The 21,648-nt window shown below is 39.6% G+C and overlaps 1 protein-coding gene across 13 annotated transcripts in view; it reads right to left on the bottom strand.

Annotated features, from left to right (window-relative positions):
- Positions 1-5,573: 5,573 nt before the first annotated feature.
- Positions 5,574-21,648, bottom strand: part of NAV2 (neuron navigator 2) — a 676,025-nt gene continuing 659,950 nt past the window's right edge. For all 13 annotated transcript variants that reach the window (XM_072985896.2, XM_078383145.1, XM_072985895.2 and 10 more), the window contains 5 exons: positions 21,209-21,363; positions 19,469-19,737; positions 18,752-18,870; positions 12,859-13,062; positions 5,574-12,079 (listed from right to left, as the gene is read on the bottom strand). In XM_072985896.2, coding sequence (XP_072841997.2) covers positions 11,954-12,079; positions 12,859-13,062; positions 18,752-18,870; positions 19,469-19,737; positions 21,209-21,363 — 873 coding nt within the window. In that variant the 3' untranslated portion in view covers positions 5,574-11,953. The remainder of the gene's footprint in view (positions 12,080-12,858; positions 13,063-18,751; positions 18,871-19,468; positions 19,738-21,208; positions 21,364-21,648) is intronic.

The following is a 21,648-nucleotide window of genomic DNA, read 5'->3' on the forward strand; positions in this document are numbered from 1 at the left end:
TTATCACCAAACATGCCTCTGAAGACAGCAGGGCTAAGAGAAGGGCCTCATCTGAAAAACTTAAGAGCCAGGCTGGCTTGTATGGGAAGATGTGATATGATGATTTCAGTCCCTACCTATTCATTATTATTTTTGAATTATGTGCATTTAGCTAGTGGGGTTCCTGAATGAGACAGATAATCTAAATTTGTTTTGATTTGGTTTCAGACCTGGTCATGGGACGGAGACTGCTTTGGTTGCCTTGGTGATGACCTATGCCGGGAATTAGACAGGAGGAGTGTGTTGGTTCTGCTGGTCCTCTCAGTGGCTTTCAATACTATCAACCTTGGTATCCTTCTGGCTTGTCTCTCTGGAATGGGACGTGGAGGCACTGTTTTATGGTGGCTCCAGTCATTCCTGGATAAAACTCAAGAGGGTGGTGCTGAGGAACTCCTGTTCGGCACCCTGGCCCTTCTGTTTTGTCTCCTATGCTATTTAATATCAATATGAAACTGTTGGAAGTTGTCCAGAGTTTTGGGGCTTCAGTGTCACTAGTATGCAGTGACACCCAACTCTATCTCTCCTTCCCATCTAAATCTGAGGAAGCTGTTTCAGTTCTGTATCACTGTCTGGTGTCAGAAATGGACTGGATCAAGGTGACTAAACTGAAACTTAATCTAAATAAGACAGAGGTGGTTCTGGTCAGTCAAAAGTCAGGTCAAGGATTCAACCTGTGCTGGATGGGGTTATGCTCCCTCTATGCTCCTGGATTCATCTCTGATTCTGGAGGCCCATGTTTTTGGATGCCCAGGAGTGCCTTTGTAGAGTTAAAACTAGTGTGCCAGCTGCATCCGTTCCCTGAGAGGTCTGATTTGGCTGCAACAACACATACCTTATATATAGCTTGGTTAGATTACCATAACATGCTTTACATCAGGCTATCTTTGGAAAGTGGTTTGAAAACTCCAGTAGGTCCAAAGTGCTGCAGCCAGATTGTTAACTGGGGCTGGCTACTGGAAACATATAACTCCCCTGTTATAGCAGCTGTTGCAGCTGATCTATTTCCAGGAACAATTCAAAGTGCTGGTTTTAACTTATGAAGCCCTAAAGGGTTTGGGTTCATTTATGAGCCCTTTATGAGCCTTCCCAAATACAGTGGTGACTCTCAAGACAATGTTAATTCATTCCGTGAAAATCGCTGTCTTGCGAAAACATCGTCTTGCAAAATGCGGTTCCCCATTGGAATGCATTGAAATCTATTTAATGTTTTCCTATTGGGGGGGGAACTGTCTTGCAAAGCATCAGTCTAAAAAAAAAGTCTTGTGAAGCATAGACCCAAACATCGTCTTGCGAAAATCGTCCATAGGAAAAACCGTCTTGCGAAGCGCAACAGCGATCGCAAAAAACCATCGTCTTGCAGATTAATCGTCCTGCGAGGCAATCGTCTTGTGAGGCATCACTGTATTAAGATCATCAGGTCCTGCCATCTTCACAGGTCCATCTGATGGGAACACAGGAGAGCGTGTTCTCTGTTGCTGCCCCCAGACTTTGGAACTCCATCCTACAGGATGCCAGGCTGGTCTCATCTTTGCTGTCCTTCTGTAAGCAAGCAAACATCTTTCTCTTTAGGCAGGCATTCTTTTAATGAATGGCTTTCTAAGAGGTGCTTTAAAACAGTGTGGTTTGTATTTTTGTTTTGTTTTTTAAATCTGTTGTAGTAATGATTTTATCTAACATCTTTAATATAAAAATATTTAATTCATTTTAAATATTTGTATGTTTTAGTAACAGGTGAGCACTGGTGAGGGATGTGGTGGCACTGCAGGTTAAACTGCAGAAGCCTCTGTGCTGTAGGGTCAGAAGACCAGCAGTCGTAAGATCAAATCCACATGACAGAGTGAGCTCCCATCGCTTTGTCCCAGCTCCTGCCAACCTAGCAGTTTTGAAGCATGTAAATGTGAGTAGATAAATAGGTACCAGCTTGGTGGGAAGGTAACAGCATTCTGTGTCTAGTTGTGCTGGCCACATGACCATGGAAATTGTCTATGGACAAATGCTGGCTCTACGGCTTGGGGATGGGGATGAGCACCACGCTTTAGAGTCGGACACGACTGGACTAAATGTCAAGGGGAACCTTTACCTTTACGACCATTGGATAAATGGTAGGTAATAATAGTCTTAGAACTCTGGAGCTGGAAATCAAACTCCCAACTTTTGACTCTGCAGCCAGATACCTAAACAACTGAGCTATCCAACAGCCTGTTATATTAATTGAGAGGGGAAGAAAATTTCATCTTAAAACCTCATTTTCCTGGTCCATCAGACTATCGACTACACACCACACTTTTATAGTAATGGCGATATAAGTGCTGACATTGGCTGCTTGGTCACAGCAAGGGAAGAAAAGTATACCTTTTCAAAGGTTTCTGGTTTAGCAGCCAGCAGTGGCAGTGTTAGTGAAGAGCTGGAGTGACAACAAGAAGCTTAAATAAAATTTGTCCTCAAGGTGAGGTGGAGGCTAAAGATGGGATCCAGGTGTCCCAAGTACACTGAGTATCTGATGGGGCAGAGGCAGATCCCAGGACAGGAGTGCCGGTGGACTAATCGACAATGGCAGCCTGGCTGAGGGTAGACCAAAAGGTCAAAAAAGTCAGCTGTGGTCCTAAAAACAACGACAACAAAACCCCCCAAAAAACCAGCACAAGATGATCCCCCAGCTTGAAAGAAGGAACTATCACAGGCCCTTCCAGGAGTCTGGACCCAATCCACAGAGGGCTTTAGCACCCCTAATCATTTCTTGAAGTAGGCCTGGAGGGCCCTAGGGCTGCCATTTTTCACTTTTTCACACATCCCCAGAAATCCTGAGGGCCATTTACCATCTTTTTAAAATTAATGCTAATATGAGTCCCCCAAAAAGGTGTGTTAGTGTGGATTGGTGAAATAGCATTCAATGAAATAATCTTGCCTTCTGGAGGCATCTGAGGCCATGATTGCCTATTAGGGGGCTGATTTTTTTCCCCCCAGTGGGAAAAACCAGCATTTTAGGGGCAGATGCGTTATGGGGTTGCACAATACGTCTTGGGAAGCCATACCTATGTGACTTACAAGCCGTACAGTTGTGTGGGATAGCAGCCTAAACAAGGCTACCTTACAGAACTCCACGAGTCGGAAATGTGCTATGTTTGTCTAAATCATAGCACAGGCAGAAAAAAAAAGCTAATAACCAGAGGTGCTGGTAGCCCAAAAAGGGAGGAGGCAGATGCTCAGATTAATGCCTGAGCTGGAAAAAAATGCAACACACTCAGTGAGGTTTGGTGATTCCCCCACCCCTTCATGGTAAATGGAATTTCTATTCCACCTTCAGGCAACTAATTTGAGACATGTCTCAGATTTGCAGTCCATTTTCAGAAGTTCAGCCTCCAAATTTCCAAGTGAAAATAGTTGGTATAAGTAGAATAATTGTGCATCACTAGTTTATCAACTTTTAATTTTAGAAGATTAATAAAAATAAATTAAGCCAGCAACGAGAACAAAAGCCTTCCTGTCAGCCAAAAAAAAAAAAAAATTGTGAGAGTTGTCTGAAAATGTAGGCTCATACAGATTTGGTCAGCCAAGCTTGCGTCCATTGGCTTGAGTTTGCTGCCATCTCGTGGTCAGCCTGATTCTTTCAGTACTTAAACTTCTTGCATAAATCATGTGGTACATTTAGAACTTGACATTTGGGATTGGGAGACAATTGGAATTCTCATTGATATTTCAGTTCTGTTGATTAGTTGGAATGCTCAGTTCCTTGATTATTGATTTTATTGTATTATGGTTTAACAATGGGATTTTATGCAGGTCCTGAATAATCATCATAATTATAGAAAATCATAGAAATGTAGAATAATTGAGTTGGAAGGGACCTACACTATAAGGCCTTTGTGTCCAAGCCCCTACTCAATGCAGGAATCCAAATCCAAGCAGATCTGACAGATGGATATCCAATTTTCTCTTGAATGCCTCCAGTGTTGGAGCATTCACTACCTCCCAAGGTAATTGGTTCTGTTGTCCTACTACTCTAACAGTTAAGAAATTTTTTCTTATATTCAGTCTAAATCTGGCTTCCTGTAGCTTGATCTCATTATTATGTGTCCTGTGCTCTCGGATGATTGAGAACTGATTCTGCCCCTCCTCTGTATGACCACCTTTCAAGTATTTGAAAAGTGCTACAATACCTCCTCTCACTCTTCTTTCCTCAAGGCTAAACGTGCCCAGTTCTTTCAGTCTTTCCTCATAGTGCTTGATTTCCAATCCTATGATCATCCTTATCTATTATTTCTAATCCTTTTCTCATTACTAGGCGGGGCTCGGAGAACTTAACAATCATTATAAAACACAATAAAGATTATAATTAAAAACGAATTCAATCAGATAATTATTCTAATTAAATAAAATGAAACACAATGCCCTTCCTAGAAATTGCAAGAGTGGAAACAAACTGCAACTCTAAAGTGAGTGAATTCCACAACCAGGGAGCCATGCTGAAGAAAGCCCACTCCTGCATCCCTGTTGAATGTTCCTCTACAATTTATGGGGATGGTGATCCATCCATGACAACAGAATCACATCCAGCTCTTCCACCTTCAGACTGTCAGTTTCACTAGAGGAGAATACCACATCCAGAGTATGCCCTGTCACATGCATGGAGTCCACTACTAATTGCTTGAGGGGCACAGTTGTCATGGCACTTTTGGGTCTTGACTGATCAACTTAAGCATAAATATAGAAGTCCTACATAACAATAAGCTTGGGGTAATTCAGTGGCACACAACAGATTACATGGGATAGTCCAGGAAGTGATTGTTGGCACCAGAGTCACAATACACTAATAGAATTCCAATGTTGTTGTAGCCACTTAGCATACAGAATACATTCAAAATTGCCAGATTGCCGGCTGGAGGGAACATCTGTTCTTTGATAACGTAATGCTTCTGGGTATTTGCAAACCTCACATCTTCTGTCCTGCAGAGTGGATGCAGATTAGGGCATCCAGTCAGTAGCTGGTCCTTCTCAGTCAAGATTGTTAAATGCACTGCTTCAGCACTGGTCACTTGTTACTTATAGCAAGCTGCACGAGAACAGATTTATCTTGTTTGTTCCCCACCAGATGTTCTGTAATAACCCTCATTCTGGGTCATGCTAGCTAAGAATAATGGGAGTTGCATCCCAACACATCTGGAAGGCATCAGGCGGGAAAGACTGCCCTAGAAGGAAATATTGAGGCAACAGAAACTGAGATGAAAGAGGATTCAGTGAATGGATTTTGCATCCCTTGTCTCCATGCAATGCACCAGCTGAGTTCAGTGAGGAACCAAAGGAGCAGTGCACATTTGCATCTGTCACTTACATAAACTTTTCAGCATTCAAATATGAAAAACAGTGAACTATTAGACACTAGATACATTAATTTTGGCATATTCTCAATGCTTGATCCAGAACATAAAAAATTTTGACTGATAAAAATGAGACATTAATGCCATTGTCATTTCTACCTGTGACTTTCCAAACCTTAGGTAGCATATCATTAGAAAAATGGCAATAAGACCAATAAATCTGAATAAATAAGCATCAAATTTATTGAATCATGAATAATTTAAGACTGGTACAATCATTAGCTTTATTTCTCCATGACACAGGATGGGAGAAGGTGGGGATGGGGAAGAAAGGGAAGGGCTAGCCGGAGGGAGACATGCTCCCGAGGAAACCTTTTGCAAATTCCAATCCTAAATGGTCAACAGAAAATTAAATAGGGAGTTTGGGTGACATCATACTGTACACAAAATACTCAATCCCTAGTGTTTTTCCCTCCTCCTTTATAAATGGCTAGAAAAAATTCATCAAAATGCAGCACTTGTAATCAAATATTTACATTTCTATGTTACAATGAAAAAAATGTACACCTTGGAGAACTTGTCTCATAAATGGTTCCACTGGAAACAACTAGATCAAAACAGCAACCTTCCATTTAATATCCACAATTTTTTTGTACTTTTTTCCTTTTGATTTCCTTAAAAGAGAATTGCCACATTTAGACAAAGTTCAAGACACAGCATATCAAAAGTTTAAGCATCAGTAATGCAATATTGTAGGGATCTTCTCGGTCTCTCTCTTTTTAAAAAATATACAAAAAAAGGGGGGGGGGGGAGACTAGCTAAACCTTCCTTGTTTCTGCACCATTACCTTAAAAAAATCTACTACATGTACAATGCTTGACTGCTGTGAAGGAAAAAAATTGTATGCTTCCAATTTATAACAGAACATGAATGTTGCATAGAGTCTTACACCAAAACAATTGCAGGAAATCATGCCAATTTTGTAGGGAGGAAATGGCAAAACTGGAAGCAGCCTGGATAACATGCTTTGTCATCCTAACAGGGAGGTGGGAGGTTGATTTGTCTACACCGACAAGATGAGCTAGCTAGGAAATGCGCAGAACAGGCAACCCTGCTTCCCGAAGTTTCAAAGAGGACACTACAGTTGTCTGATAACCTTAAGAACATTAATCGAAGTTCTCAGTGACCCACCTAAAGTCTACTGAAAAGCAAAAAAAAAGGGCAAAATTCCTTTCCTGTTTATGGCAATGGCTACATGGAAAAATGGAATATCTGACAAAGGGCTTTTAATACGAGTCAGATGGAAGGGGCCAGGGCACTAAACTCTGGTGTGGAGTTGGCTCAGTTCTGATAGTTTACATATTTTCCCCATTAATCCTATTTTAAAAAATTGTACATGTTTTGATATCTATGAGATGTTCCCAACCCAAAGATCCCTAAAGTAGACAAAGAAAGCTTTTTGCACAAGAAATGTCTTCAGTCATTTAATTGGAAGGACCAGATATTCACAAGCATTGTATTTTGCATTTCCTTCCCCTGGAATGGCCCACAAAGCCCTTGCCCAAATGTGTGCACAAGAAGGCACAAAACTGCAAGGCGTCACAATGAAGGAATCTAAGGAATGAACTCACTGGATGACGACACATGGGTGACCCTCTCTTATGAAACACATAATGGAAGTTTCTACTCAGGTTTGCAGGAAATCAAGTTGTCAGGGGCTCCAGATCCACACACTGCAGCTTTGCAGAACTCACCTGAGTTCTAAATATTAGTTTCAAATGGACTGCAATATAAATAAATGGGATAATTTAGCCTTTGAGGTACAATTATAATTTTAAATTGTTTATAGAGATTTATACACAGTTTATTTCATATGTTGATGGCTGTATTTGTTCAGATGGACAGAATCTTTACATAATAGCTTGGATCCGCATTTAACCACATTATGAGAAAATCATTTGGGGCTGAAATTAGTCACAAGAACCATATCTTGTTGATCTCAGTGGGTCCACTTTAAGCATGATTGTATCAGGACCTAAACCAATGAGAGTGTTTGTGTGTGTGTGTGTGTGTGTGTGTGTGCATGTGTGCATAAAATTAGCTCTGAAATAAGCTTATTTATATATAAAGGAGCTTATTTCAGCTTATTGTATGTATAATTTATAATGTATGTAGAAACTGGGGATATTTGATATAAGCCACCTATTATTGTTGCATACTAAGGGGCAATTTGTAAACCTGGGAATTCTGAAATAAGCTACTTTTATATATATATAAAAGTAGCTTATTTCAGAATTCCCAGGTTTACCAATTGCCCTTTAGTATGCAACAATAATAGGTGGCTTATATCAAATATCCCCAATTTTGAACAGAATAAAATCAGGGATATGGGGACTTTGCCAGAAAGCTTCTTTTCCAAACAATGCCAAAGGGGACAGTTATAATATTAGCAGCCTTATGCTTATCATACTTTTGACAATGCTGACAGCCTGTCCTTTTGCAGTGTTTTTAAAAAATAGCATATCCTGGCAGGAGTGAGGTAGGGGAATACCTTGCTTAAAATATAATGCATTCTTTCTATGCATCTAAATTGGCAAGCTTTAGATTTTAGGATCATGTGTGGCTACAATCATTCCTGGCATGAAATCAGGAAATCTAATAGACTGCAGAGCAATGTTCAAAATGTGAACTGTTACAATGTGCAATTTGGGAATGAATACCCATGGAAGCCAACACAGATGGCCTTTTTCAATGAAAGTGATCTTCCTCCACCAGAGGACTTCTTCAAACAAAAATATATTTTTGTGAAGAAACTGTGTACAGTTCCTGAGTACAATGCAAATATATTTCCAGGAAGGAATTACTTTTAAAGAGACCAGACTGCATTCTGTACTGGATTAAGAATTTGTTCAGAAAAAGTATATAGAACAATTCTTCCAGGACTGTGCCACTTCAGAATATATAAAAGTGTCATTTGGAATGATCTCTCTGGATGAAACAAATCCTGACTGTAAGAAAATCACCACGCTGGGGGGGATCCTAGAAAAGAACCCTTTTGGCTTCAGTAGAAATAGAATGCCCATAAAAACAGGATTTGTTTAAACCTAGATCTTTTAAGCCTGTGTCCCAAAATCACTCTAATAAACCCAACAGTCAGCTCTGAAAAAACTAGCTTCTTCCAATCTTCTTAGATTCTAAAACACTTGTGGCCCATTTTCAGCAAAAAGATTAGAATTAAGAATATGAGCTGAGTAACCTTCTATTTTGTTACTAAACACGCAAGAATCCCTTTAAAATCCAAGAGTCAATGCCTGAGTGATTCAAAAGTGGCCTTTACAAATAGCTGTGTTATTTCAAACATCAGAACTAGAAAATAGTTAACAAGAGCAAATTCACAAAAAGCTCAAAAGACAACATGTTAAATTCACTCAGGTCACCAAAAGCAGAAATTATGAGGTATAACAGGAACTATCCTCTCAGTAAACTGAGTTATGATAGCATGTTGCTGCTTCTTGCACCATATTAGACCTGTAAAGATTAAACACACTCTGTTTGAAAATTGTGGCAAGTATTCTACCTGCATATTTCAAAGCAAAATAAAAAGATCCCATCACTTTCTTCTACTTTAGTAGTGATGCTGTTCAGTATCGTACAAAAAGTTTGTGGGTTATTGTTATTATTGTGTAGTTTTTTTCTTTTATTGGAGAAACATCTGTCCAATGAATGATTAGCTGCAGAATGACATGGAAATTCTCAAATGTTCTTCTCCCTCGCTCTGTATCGTTTCCCTCTTTCAGTTATTATCACATTTAGGAACGAACAAAAAAAATTGTTCATATATATTATTATAAACAATATTCACAGCAACTCACATCATCAAGAGATGACCTCTATAGCCCTGTTTTGTTTAAATTAAAAAAAAAGAAGTCTCCATCAAATACAGCACTAATGGAATTCAGACACGATTAGTAGAAAGTAGGTAAGGCATCACTTTAAAAAAATCAGCACCCAAAGATAGCTGAAAAGGCTTGTATGTGTGTCTATGTATGTATGTATCTGTGTATATGCTCATGAATGTGTCTCTAACTGAGGTACAGCCTAAGACATCTGACTGGTTGCTGTTGTCTATTTTGAACAACAACAAGGACAACAAGAACAAACTAATTCTTTATGGGAAATTCTTGCTCCCCAACTGAAGCACCAATTAAACAAAAGAATCTTTATTTTGTGCATCTGAAGATGAAAAAAAGGATATCTAGGAAAAGATGTTCACCACTTGGCCCATGGGTTTAAAAAACCCAATTTTTTACAAATATTTTAATCCCAGGCGTGGGGAATGCATGGCCCTCCAGATTTCATTCAACTATGGCTGAGCTTTAGGAAAGATCGTCAGTGGGGAAGGACTACACAAAAGGGGGTCTGTCTGCAATTTAACAACATCTGGAGGGCTGCACGTTCTCCACCTCAGCTTTATAGAGGCAGTTCTCCTTTCCTCAAGGCCTGGCTAAGTAACAAATCTTTTAAAAACCTTTAACCGATGGACTGGAACTGATTCCACACAGCTTAAAACCTGACTGGATCCAGTTGTATAAAATTCTTAATTAAATAGAAGCATCTGAGCTAACTGGGTAAAATTCATCATGTTCAGTGAGCACATTCCATCTTACTCAAACTTGACATGGGATTTCAGACTTCTCTTAGTTGAGAAGTAAACACACTATCCTTCTTTTACCTCTGTACCTCTTGAGGAGACATCTATTCCAAAAGGGCACTAAGCAGATACTGGAAACTTGTGCTCCAAGCAGATGGTCATGCCTCATCCTGCGCTACTGGTAGTCTATACCCTTCCACGGAGTCATGGGTCACTGGTAGTATTTTGAAAGCAAATGGAAAGACAGGATTAAATAAGCACTAAGAACTCCATTGAGTCATTCCCGCCATGAGTTGGGCCTACCAGCTAGTCATCCCTTTGGTCTGCAGGGATGGGTAATTTTTCTGCCACCGGAACATGGTACCTCCTCCCTGCTCTTTATAACCCCATGCCTGTCCTGCATCACCCTGACATCTGCATATTTAGTGGAGCTGAAGAGTGACACCTTCCTGCTATTTTCCAACGTTCCACTAAATGTGTGGGTATCAGGACAGTAGGAAGGAGGATATTAGGCACAAGGCCACTAGGTGTTGTGGCTATTTAATCCATACATTTAACATGTATGTGGGAGAAGGACTTGCATGATGCAGTTGAATGCTGATTAAACTTCTGACTTCAAGAGGTTCTAGCCAGGGCCCAGTTATACAACCACTACCATGAGCCTGAAGGGATTTCAGACCAATTTCATTCTTTCTTTTAAACACTGGTCTTCACCAACTCATGCCAAACTGCTTCTGCTCTAGAAATGGCTTGCTCTACTGCATTAGAGGAGGAACTGCTCAAAGAAAAATGGAATAGAAAAGAGCATTGAACCCAAGCGAAGACTGAATATCTTGCTCAGATCCTGATAACTGCCTCTTTCAATGTTTTGTAAAACTACTGATTAAATGACAGAGGGTTCCAAAATCATGAATAGTATTTTTTAAAGGACAGGTATTTGTATTTTATATACACAGGCCAGTATGCAAGGAAGGGATGTCCACTCACACCTCTGCTCTCTCTTTTCTGTCTTGGATCCTACTGCTGAGAAGACAAGCCGCTTGAGTTTTCCAAGCTTGCCTCTTCAGCAATGACCACCACAGAAGCAAAATGTGAAGGAAAAATCTGGCAACAGTTTTCATTTTCTCCCTCAAGTGTGCATTTGTCAGTGGGAACTTAACTGATAACACCCAACAACTCTGCCCACTGGACTGTTTGGTGTCTGCACAGAGATAAAAAAAGTGAATCAAAGATTTTAAAAGCCAGGCCCTCAAACTGGAGAACTGCCTTCATTTATTTATTAATTTTTAGTGCATTTATGCATGTGCGTGTGCATGACTATTTCAGATCTCCCTGTTTTTCATCTCCTTGCCTTTTATGATATATTATTAACAAGGCAAAAAGTTATTTTGTAGCACCAGAACGATTCATAGTTGAAGTTAGGCTGAAAGATGACTTGTGAAAATCCAACCGTCACTGAATGAGTTTGGTTAGAAGCAGCATAGGCAAGATCTACTCTTCTTCCCTTTCTGGACAGTACATGGCACAAAGTTCTCATTTGTTTCATAGTTTTGCAAGTGATCATTCCCCAACCCCAACCTCCCCAGAAGCTACTAATACTAATATCCTTTTTATGGAAAAAATGTATTCAGTGTCTTAGGTATGTGAGCTCACAGCAATGTCAAAAAGAACAAAAAAAAAAAGTAGTGCAGTTCTTATTAAAGAAAATAAAAATAAAAACACAATATAAAAACATCAGCTGGGTTGCCTGCACCCATATTTGACACTGAATTGGGGGGAGGGGAGGGCGGAGGGAGAGGAGAATAAATTTGTATTGTTCTCGTAGCTCTTAATACTGAGTTGTCCATCTGGACCAAAGACCAACTATCCTCATGGATCGGTGATTAATTTTTTTCTAAATGAGGCAGGAGATGGACCGTGGGAAGCAACCATTTTCTGCTAGTGTACATCACAATGTAGACTCCAGGGATGAGTCAAGGATATCATCATGATGGCTATTGCTGTTGGAGTCACTGTCGTAACTCTGTGGGCTTGAATAGTTAGCTGCCTCTTGCAATCTCATCAGCATGTTCATCTGAGGAAATACAGAAAAAGGCAGACATGTTATTTATATTTCATCCCTTTTCAAAGAGATAACCATGTTAGTCTGGTTTCGCATATATAATAATAAAAAGAGTAAACCCAAAGTATTGTGCCACCTGTAAAACTAGCTAATTTATTTCACATGTCTATATCCTGTTTCCTTCCATTCCCACACCTGCAACCATGTGCATAAACCAGTGGTCTAAATATGGTACTCCATATGCTTGGGAAATTGGACTGCAATCTACAAAAGCGCACACTAAAAAAGTTACTCTTAAACGAGCCACTTTCATGTTTTTCTTTTCCTTCTGAATTTCAGCCCTATTTGCACAACCACTTCTGGCCATATATTGGCCAAAATCCTGGTGCTTGACACAGTAAATCACACTAGAGTAGGTCCACTGAATCAATGGAGATTTAGTGGGTCAACTCAGCTCTAAATGCCTATGCTAAAGTAAGTCACAAAGTAGCTCCATTTGAATGAATTGAATTTATGGAAGAGTTAACTCACTAAAAATCCATTGATTCAATGGATCTTCTCTAGTGTGATTTACCACACTAAGCAACAGGATTTTGGCCAATGCATTAACAAGGATTTTTTATGAATATTCAGTACCCTGAGAATTAAAAAAGAGCAAAGTAGACTCATTAACCAATTCATACCAAATCTTTGGAAAGTTACTTTTAAAAGACTTTTCAGAGTTCTCCAACCAGCATGGGGAGGAGTCACTAAAGTATAAAGTATTTTTTTTTTCAGCCAACAATTCTCACCAAAGGATCTCCTTCAGCATCGCTGGGTGGAACTTGCTTGCTAGTTGAACCTTCCCGTGGCATAGAGTAACCATCAAATCCCACATCTTCGGGCCGCAGTTGCAGCAAAGGTGGCCATTCGTGGTGCTGTGGGGTGGCTGCCCATGGGTAAGTATCCATTACCCATTTTGCAGGGTCCTCCCATGGAGCTCTTCTTCCATACAACTGTAAGCAAGCAAAAACAAGAAAACATCATTAATTAAAGGGACAGAAATTAGATGTGTTTATTATATTTTAGGCATTGGCAGCACTGTAAAACAACTCCCAGATGTGGTCTTAGGGCAAATGGTGCAACCATGTTCCAAAAACTAAGCTGGTCAAATGCAGATGGAAGACTGCCCAGGGACCTGAGAACCACCTTGAAATCTGTGATGGTATAAGGGTGTGACAGAGCTACTCAGTAAAGTCAGTCAACCAATCAATTCAATGAACATTTCATTTCAGGATCCCTCTAGCATGGAAAAGTATGTGCACTAAGGAGATGGATTTGTTGTTTCTCTACCCCTGCATGGCATTGGATCAAGTGAAGTGGAACAAGAATTTCAAAATATCTAGAGCCCAGGTTCCATGTTCAAACACCGAACATTCCCAGAAACTGCTACAGAAAGCCATGACTTTCAAATATATCCTAGCAAATCCTGGGGTTTCTTAGAAACTATGGATCATTCCTTAAAGAAAAAGGCAATATTAATGGTAGAAAAACATTCTCAAAGACAGCTCTCTGCAACATAGATGGATCTTGAAGAAAACATGCACTCATAGCGATGTCGACTTCAGATTGATGGCATGGGTCAGCTGGCAAGTTCATGTCCGCTCACAGGATGCATCATGATACATGCTGGATACTTCTGCTGATCACTCTTGATTCCAAAGGAAGCATACATGAATTCATTAAAGACACAATTTTTGCAAATTTTTTTTTTGCTAATTCTTGTAGTACACCAATGAAGTGACATTCAATTATGAAAAGAAACAGAGAGATAAATATTTAATAACTATCTAATACTTTCCTTCTAAAACTTCAGACCATACGATGATTACTAACTCCTGATACTCTTATATAAACCTCCAGGGTATTCAAATTAGTGCATGTGTAATTCGCATTCACTTATGGCTCAGGACCAGACTTGCTTAAATTTAAATCGAAAATTACATCAGTTGGTTTTGGATTATTTGCTGGTCACACAAAGGTATTGAAACACACTTAGAAAGTGATCAAGAAGCTTTGCCAAGTGACCAAGAAGGAAGGCAGTTTTCCCTAGAATGTGGAAAAGTTATTTATTTGGACTACAACTCCAAGAATCTACCCCAAATGGCTAGGGGACGATGGGAGCTAAAGTCCAAAACCTAACATTTCCCAGGTGAGGCCTGGCCTGAATTTTATGCATAAAAGCAGACTAGTTTCTGAAATCCATGGCAAAGTTTTCTGTATCACACACATAAATATTACCTATAACCGAAGTCTATAAGCCAACCTTGACAAAGGAAGTCTGGTAAACAAACAGGGCAGATATTGAAGACGTGAATCGGAGACCATTTGAAAAATGAGCAACATAGTAATATTACTTAGGTACAGCTCATGCACTACAAAAAAAGGAGAGAAATTGCTGACAAAAGCACCCTCGGGGAGTAACGAGTCAACTAAAAACCAAATGGAGAATGGCAGAAAACAACAACCATGCAGAGATGTTTCACACAAGTAAAGCCAAAACATTACTTTGAAAAACAGCCTGCTGCCTAAAGCAGACCATTTCAGAAGGATGCCTTCATTTGGGAATTGTTGGCATAGTATGCAGAGACAGCCGTCTCTTCCTTTGAGAATATACTATCAGAGAAAGCTGGCAGTGGCAGCGGAGGTGAGAAGCTTCCCTGATCATCTTTTTATTTTTAGACTAATGTGGTCAGGCTTAAGAAGCACCCTGGCTAAGCTTGGAAGTTTAGCTTCAGAGCCATCAAAGAACAGACAACTCAGTACTTGGCCTTGTGCCTCAGCTGCTTTGGTGCCGAAGCTTGAAAGAACAGGTAACTCAGCACATTTCAGTCTCCTGCTTCAAATACACATGACCCCACCGCAGTGCAGAGGTGCTGTGAGCTGAGTGAAGTAGAGCCAAGGTTTTTTTCTGAATACACACATACAAAACGAGCCAAAATTGTTTCATCAGGATGAAACACATAAACCGGACTCTAGGTGAAAATAAAGATCCACTTTGATTTCTCTGGAATAGAAAAATTAAGGTGGCTGCCCTTTCTCAGATTATATTTCACTTGCTTTACTTCTGTTCTGACAGCTCCTACACTTGAATATATCATATGATGAAAGATTAAGCAGTAACACCCCATAGGGTGAGACCATAGTATTTCCTTGGAAAAGTCTAAGTCATAATTCAAATAATAATCTGGCAATATATTTATTTGTTTTGCCATTAGGAACTAAACCTGATGTGAGTTACCGTATTTTTCGCTCCATAAGACGCACCTTTCCATAAGACGCACCAATTTTTAGGAGAAGAAAACAGGAAAATATATAATCTGTTTTCTTCGCTCCATAAGACGCACAGACTTTCCACCCCCGTTTTGTGGGGGGAAAGTGTGTCTTATGGTGCGAAAAATATGGTATCTCTGTGGCCATGAGGGTCAAATTCTGGCCCCCAAGACCCCACTGCAGGTGGGCTCAAACTGGTGGGACTGGACATAAATGAATAATAGCCATAATTAGAGTGAATAACAGCCATAATTAAATAATTGCCAAAAAAAGCAAGGGCGGGGAGCACAAGTTGCAACTTTCTGTGAGTCAGGCAATCTTTTGTTAAATGCAACTATGGCCACCAGGTAGTTTGAGAATTGTAAGAAAAGCTTAGAAGAGCTTGGACCACAAACCCCAGAATCCCCCATATACTGGTTGTAGGATACTGGCAGCTACAGTCCAAAAAGTAGCTTTCCAAACTCTGCTTTAGAAGTGTCTAATACTAACAGAATAAAGCAAGCCTGCCACTGCTGGACAATCATCAGTGATAATACTGTCTCAGTGGCTGAAATTCTGTTGTTTAATGTAGTAAGTTGCACTACTGCCCACTGAATCAGTTGGGATTTGTCAAAACAATTCCTCTGTAGGCTAAATTGACTCAAATGGTCCTACTCTAGTTGTGACTTACTTTAGGGAGGGGCTGAGGCTTAAGAAATACATGTTCTTTGGGGCTCATAGAACATGTAATGTCTTCTTTGGGCCCAAACTTCAGGCAGTAAGAAAGTAAAGAGGTTAAAATGCATTGCTAGAACAAGTTAAATTAACTGGACAGAACATTCTATCATACACTATAACATATCCCATATCAATTGGAATGAATGTTTTATAACAAAAGATGTAGATTGTATTGACATATGAAATGAATGGATGTCTTTTTCTTAATATGATTCACACCCTACTGTGATAACAGATCTCCACTAGGTGGTGCCATGTGATCTGAATTCTTAATGAAATGGTATGTGAGATGAATCCACCAGTGAATCAGAAGGAATCTTGCTGGTACCTCTTTCAGCTGGCCAACAATTAGTGTTGGAGACAGTGAAGAATAAGGAATTAAGGCAGCCTCCCCCAATCTGGTTCCCTCCATTATGTGCTGGACATGTCCACGGTGGTTAAAGATTATGGGAGTTAAAGAGCAGCTTAAAATACTTTACGAACAGCTTCAGACAGTAAATTTATTTTCCTATTTGGCAGGGGAAGCTCTACAGACTGTGGAGTACTGCCTGGTCGCTGTTATGGACTGGATGAGGCTAATAAGCTGAAATTGAATCCTGAGAAGATGGAGATCCTGCTGTTAGGAGAACATATTGATAGGTCAGGGGACTTGTTGCCTGGTGTAGATGGGGTTACATTCCCCCCTGAAAGCCATGTCCATAATTTGGGTTGCTTCAGGACCCAGACTGCTTGATGGAGAATCAGATCTTGGCTGTGACCAGATCTGCCCTAACCGCCCCCCCCCAGGTAGATTCCACATCTCCACCCCTATCTTGACAGGATGACCCTAACAACACTGGTTCATGTGTCAGTAATCTTGAGGACTGACTAATCTAATGCTCTCTGAGCTTCCTGTGACTTGAGCCAGCCTGCATGGCCTTGGACAAGTTGCACAGTCCCAGGTGATTTTGCCATGACAAATTTCATTTTGGGCCATGAACAAGTGGGCCTAGCCAAAAAGACTGCTACAATAGCTTCCACTTGCTCCATTTTGATTTTTATGGACATCTATATATCTATTTCAGTAACAATAGGTGTTCTTTACTTTTTGTCCACCTCATCTGACTGAGATTACCTTGATCAGGATGGGGAATTCAAGCACAATAAAGATGAAGATTCTTTCCTCCCAATCTTCAGTTAAAAACACTATCAAATTTAATCTACCAATATGCTGATTTGGATGTTAATCAGATCCTGCTTTTAGGATCTATGGGTGCACTAGGCGAAAGACATGTGGACAGTGTGGGAAGAAAAGAAAGAATGAATCTAGCAAGACTGTTAGTACGGATGATCTAACATTATTTCCATTGGGTAACAAAAGAAAAATATTTCAGCTCTCTGAAACTGCTGAACAATTATTATGTGTAATAAGATATTAAACACAGCTCAGTATCTCTTCAGTCACTAAAAGAGAGCAACTCTCTGTGTGGGCTGGAGGGGGTGGGTGCATGGCAGGGAAACAGCCAGTTTCCAAATCCTACTGAGCTTGTACCAACTAATACAGACACTTCCCTCACTGACTCTCTGCCTTTTATCACACTTTTAAAAACTGGCTCCCCATTGGTTTAAATGGAAAAGAACATAATTATCTCAGTTCTTTCCCAGGGATCCATCCAGTGGAATAGACACCTCTGACCCTGCTTCTCCTTTGACACCTTTCCAGTAAGAAGGGGCAAAGCTTCCTGCCACCATACCAGGAAAACCTCTACTAGATAGCCTCATTCTTGACCTCAGAGCCTCTGTGTCTCAGTTAGAAGACAGGAAGAGTCACACCATCCAGGAGCTCCTCAACTGCTTTCTCTAGGAATACAATAAAGGAATTTACCCAATAGTTCTTTTTTCATTATTATTATGCAAGCTAGTGCAATAAATTTAACTTTGCTTAACTTTATTCTCCTGAATAATATAGGATCTCATAGATTTGCATCGTCAAAAGCACAATAAAAGATACATTGCCTTGTGGCTAAATTCTACTCTGGGCTTTAAAAAAAAGGTTTATGCAGCTCTACATAACCTGCGACTCTTTACGTCAATCATTATAAGAAAGCCACTGTGGTGCAGTGGACAGAGTGATGCATTAGGATTTAGGACACCTTGTTCAAATTCTTGTTCAGCCATGGAAACTCACTGGGGGTGGTAATGGCCAAATCACTCCTTAAGTAATACCTTGGAAACTTTGCTAAGGTCACTGCAATGTGGGCATGGCTTGACAGCACACAACAAAGTGGTACAATTCTACTTTGGATGAAAGAGAAGGGTAAAATAGCTCTACATTGCCTGTGACCCTTCAAGTCAAATCCAGGGTCACTGCATCTTATATTTTTTTTTCTTGCCAGACCAGAAGTGGTGGTGGTGGGAACCCTCAAGGATGTTGTCAAAGCAACCTCTCTATCTAACTCCTTATAAGCCTCCAAAAAAAAAAAAAAAAAAAAAAGCAAGTACCCAACAGGTCATAATGCCACCTTATGGATCAGAACAGCACAATAAAAATGTACAGGGGCTGGTCAATTTCACAAACTGTGCATTCCTGGGTTTATGAGATTATGTACTATTGGGTATTTCTTGGCTTGCTCTGCAAAACAGGGGTCCGAAATAACTCTCATGCAGGCTCCTTACCTGTAGTCCTTCTCTGACAGCCTCAAGAAGATAGGGGACAATGGAATAGTTCCACAGATCTGTAAACCAAACTCGAGAACCATCTACATCTATAGGGCAAGAGAGGAAGAGTCGTGGACCTAATGAAAGAAGTACAACAAAAAGAAAAATATAAATTGAATGCATTTGGTAAGCATAGTTGTAGCAGTAATTACAGGGATGGAATGATGAGAGATAGAGAAGATAAAATGGAAAAAGATAAGGAAGAGAAGAGAAAGAACCTTTAGTTTACTACAGGGTGGATATGATTTAAATCGAATTTATTTAAATAAAAATATGATTTCTTGATGATTTATATAAAAATATTATTTTTAAAATTCAAATTGTGATTTAAATCAATTTGATTTTTTAAAAAATCATTGACTTTTATCCATTCTGGTCTAGTATAATGAAACCAAAAATGAAGCAGCCAATTAACCATATTTTATCCTAAGGAGAAATATATCTATTATTTGCTTGTTTTGCTAAAGTATCTTCAAGTTTGCAAGCCAAAATGAGTTCTCTCAATAGAATCAGGGACAGCTCAAATGGTCTGCAATCTATTTTTTTTTAAATTCTATGCACTGCAATATTAAGGAAGAATTGTCTAGCATTTTCTGTAGAGCAGAAGAGACATATTCTTTCACAGTGAGGTACTAACATGTCAAGATGTTCCAAGAAGTATTTCTGAACTCTCACCAATAGTAACATCTGATGAACTATGAGCTTCCAAGAACTTGTTGAGATGTTGCCAGACTTTGGGGATCCAATCAATGATCTTAATTAGTTCTGCATTTCTCATCCGGCCACCAATTTCTGTTTCAATGAGTTTCCTTCTCAAGAAGCGACCAAGAAAACCCTTGACTGGCTCAGTGTGGTTGGCACATAGTACCCATCTGAAGTTGTGATGGAGCTGAAGGTTAGGTGTCGAAGATGTTGCCTGGTTCATTGTTCCAATAATGTAAGGACTGTGGGAAACAAATTAATATTCACTTCCAGAAAACCTTATCCTGTGTTTTTATAAGAAAATATTTAATTGACCACCATTTTTCTGCTACTGCCTTTCAGGGGTAAGAGGAATCTATCCAAGATTTAATAAAAACAGTAATGCAGCACCCATAAACCTAACTAGTTTTTATTTTTCATAAGCTTTTCTGTGACCAAGCACACTTCAGATGAATGTAGTTGTTAAGAGACATGGCCTTTTTCTCATTGGTTGTATAGGAATCAGAGGCCAAGTAATATATTCTGGAGGATATTGTTAGAATAAGGTAAACAGTATTTTTTATTATTATTTATGTCAAATTCCTTTGTTTTGAAAAATGTCTCAGCATTTCCCATGCAGTATTTCCAACAGTGGTGACAGTTTCCTCTTTGTTGCATCTTACAGGTGCTACATCGTGACTTCGGGTATAACAGACTAACATGGCTATCAGCCACATCATCTTATTCAGGATTAAATAACTCCGATTGCCACCCTCCAGTACTTGCTGAGTTTCTGTAATGTTAGGACCTGTTTCAAAATATTTTACTTGCTCAACAAACAGAATATTGACAAACAGCACAGGGCCTGTGAGGGAATACGGTGGCAGTTTGGCTGGGGGAAATCCTCACCTAGGGTTCTGTAATGGGAACACCTGTGAAGATTGAGCAGGGTTGCCACACAGGTAAGAGTGCTGAGCAGTCAGGACATTTAAGACATGAGAATTTGAGTGGGAGGAGAGCCTAATCAAAAGGTAGTTGAAGGACGAGGGAAAACAGAAGTTAAAAAAGCAAGGAACATATTTGTTTTACAATATCATTCAGGGAATTTGTTGTTGCTATTGTTTCATTTATATACCATTTTTCAGCAGCCACTCCTCAAGGTGGCTTAAGGGAAGATCAAAAGAATGATAAAAATTCTAGAAGAAAAGCAACCAAAGAAAAAGGTGCAAAGTTTAAGAGAGGAGGGCATCAAAAGCAATGCAAGCTCAGAGCTCAGATCCTGCCACCTAAAGTTCTGAGTCTTGTAATTTAAAAAAAGGTAGTTTTCCAAACTGAGTAGTGCCTGATTTAAAGCTTAAGACCACAAGGGACCTTCTGGTCTAAGATGTAAGGTGACTGTGAGGGGCAGGAGCGCTGGATAATAACCACAAGAGGAGCACTGTCAAAGAGGTGGTGTAGGAAAGCTGAATTCCACATGTTAAGTTCAATCAACCTATCAAAGAATCAATTACTGAGTTGCAGACTTTACACATTTTGTTTACTAGTTGGTTCCATCCTAAGATAGAAGTCTTCTAAAGTCCTTTGAGTTAAACTTACTGTTGCTTCTCATTGAAATTAATGGGCTAAAAGTCATGTTTAACATTTTATACTGATTCAAATAGATTTTGGTAATACCTAGGTTAGACAACATCTTCTATGTCACCTCTGAATAAAACATCTTTTCTACGCTCTTACCATTTGTGGTACTTGCAGTTCAAGAGACCATTGAAAATCTCCCCCAGAGAGCTAACATGATGCAAATTGTCCAGAATGATCACCAGAGGCATATCGACAGCGTTATTTTCACTATTGCACTGATCAGCAAGGTTGGAAAGATACTGGCGGAGTTCCTGTGATGGCAATTGAAAAAGAAAAAAACTAGCATTCAGTGGTTCTAATTAGGGTTCTTGAAAGACATAGCAGCAGCAACAACAATCCACATTGAATTAATTATTTCTCAACAGAAACAATCTTTCGAACAGAGTTCATAAAATGTAATGACTCAAGCAACCTTAATATCTTGCTTAAAAGTGGATACGTTCCTCAAACAGAGATTCTCAGAACAGGAAATTACCTCTTTAGGCAGTGAGAGGCATCTACCTTTAGCTATGCGACCAAATGAAAAGTATCTGGAG

The sequence above is a fragment of the Pogona vitticeps genome, chromosome 1 (genome assembly GCF_051106095.1).
Source record: "Pogona vitticeps strain Pit_001003342236 chromosome 1, PviZW2.1, whole genome shotgun sequence".
NCBI classification, from domain to species: Eukaryota; Metazoa; Chordata; class Lepidosauria; order Squamata; family Agamidae; genus Pogona; species Pogona vitticeps.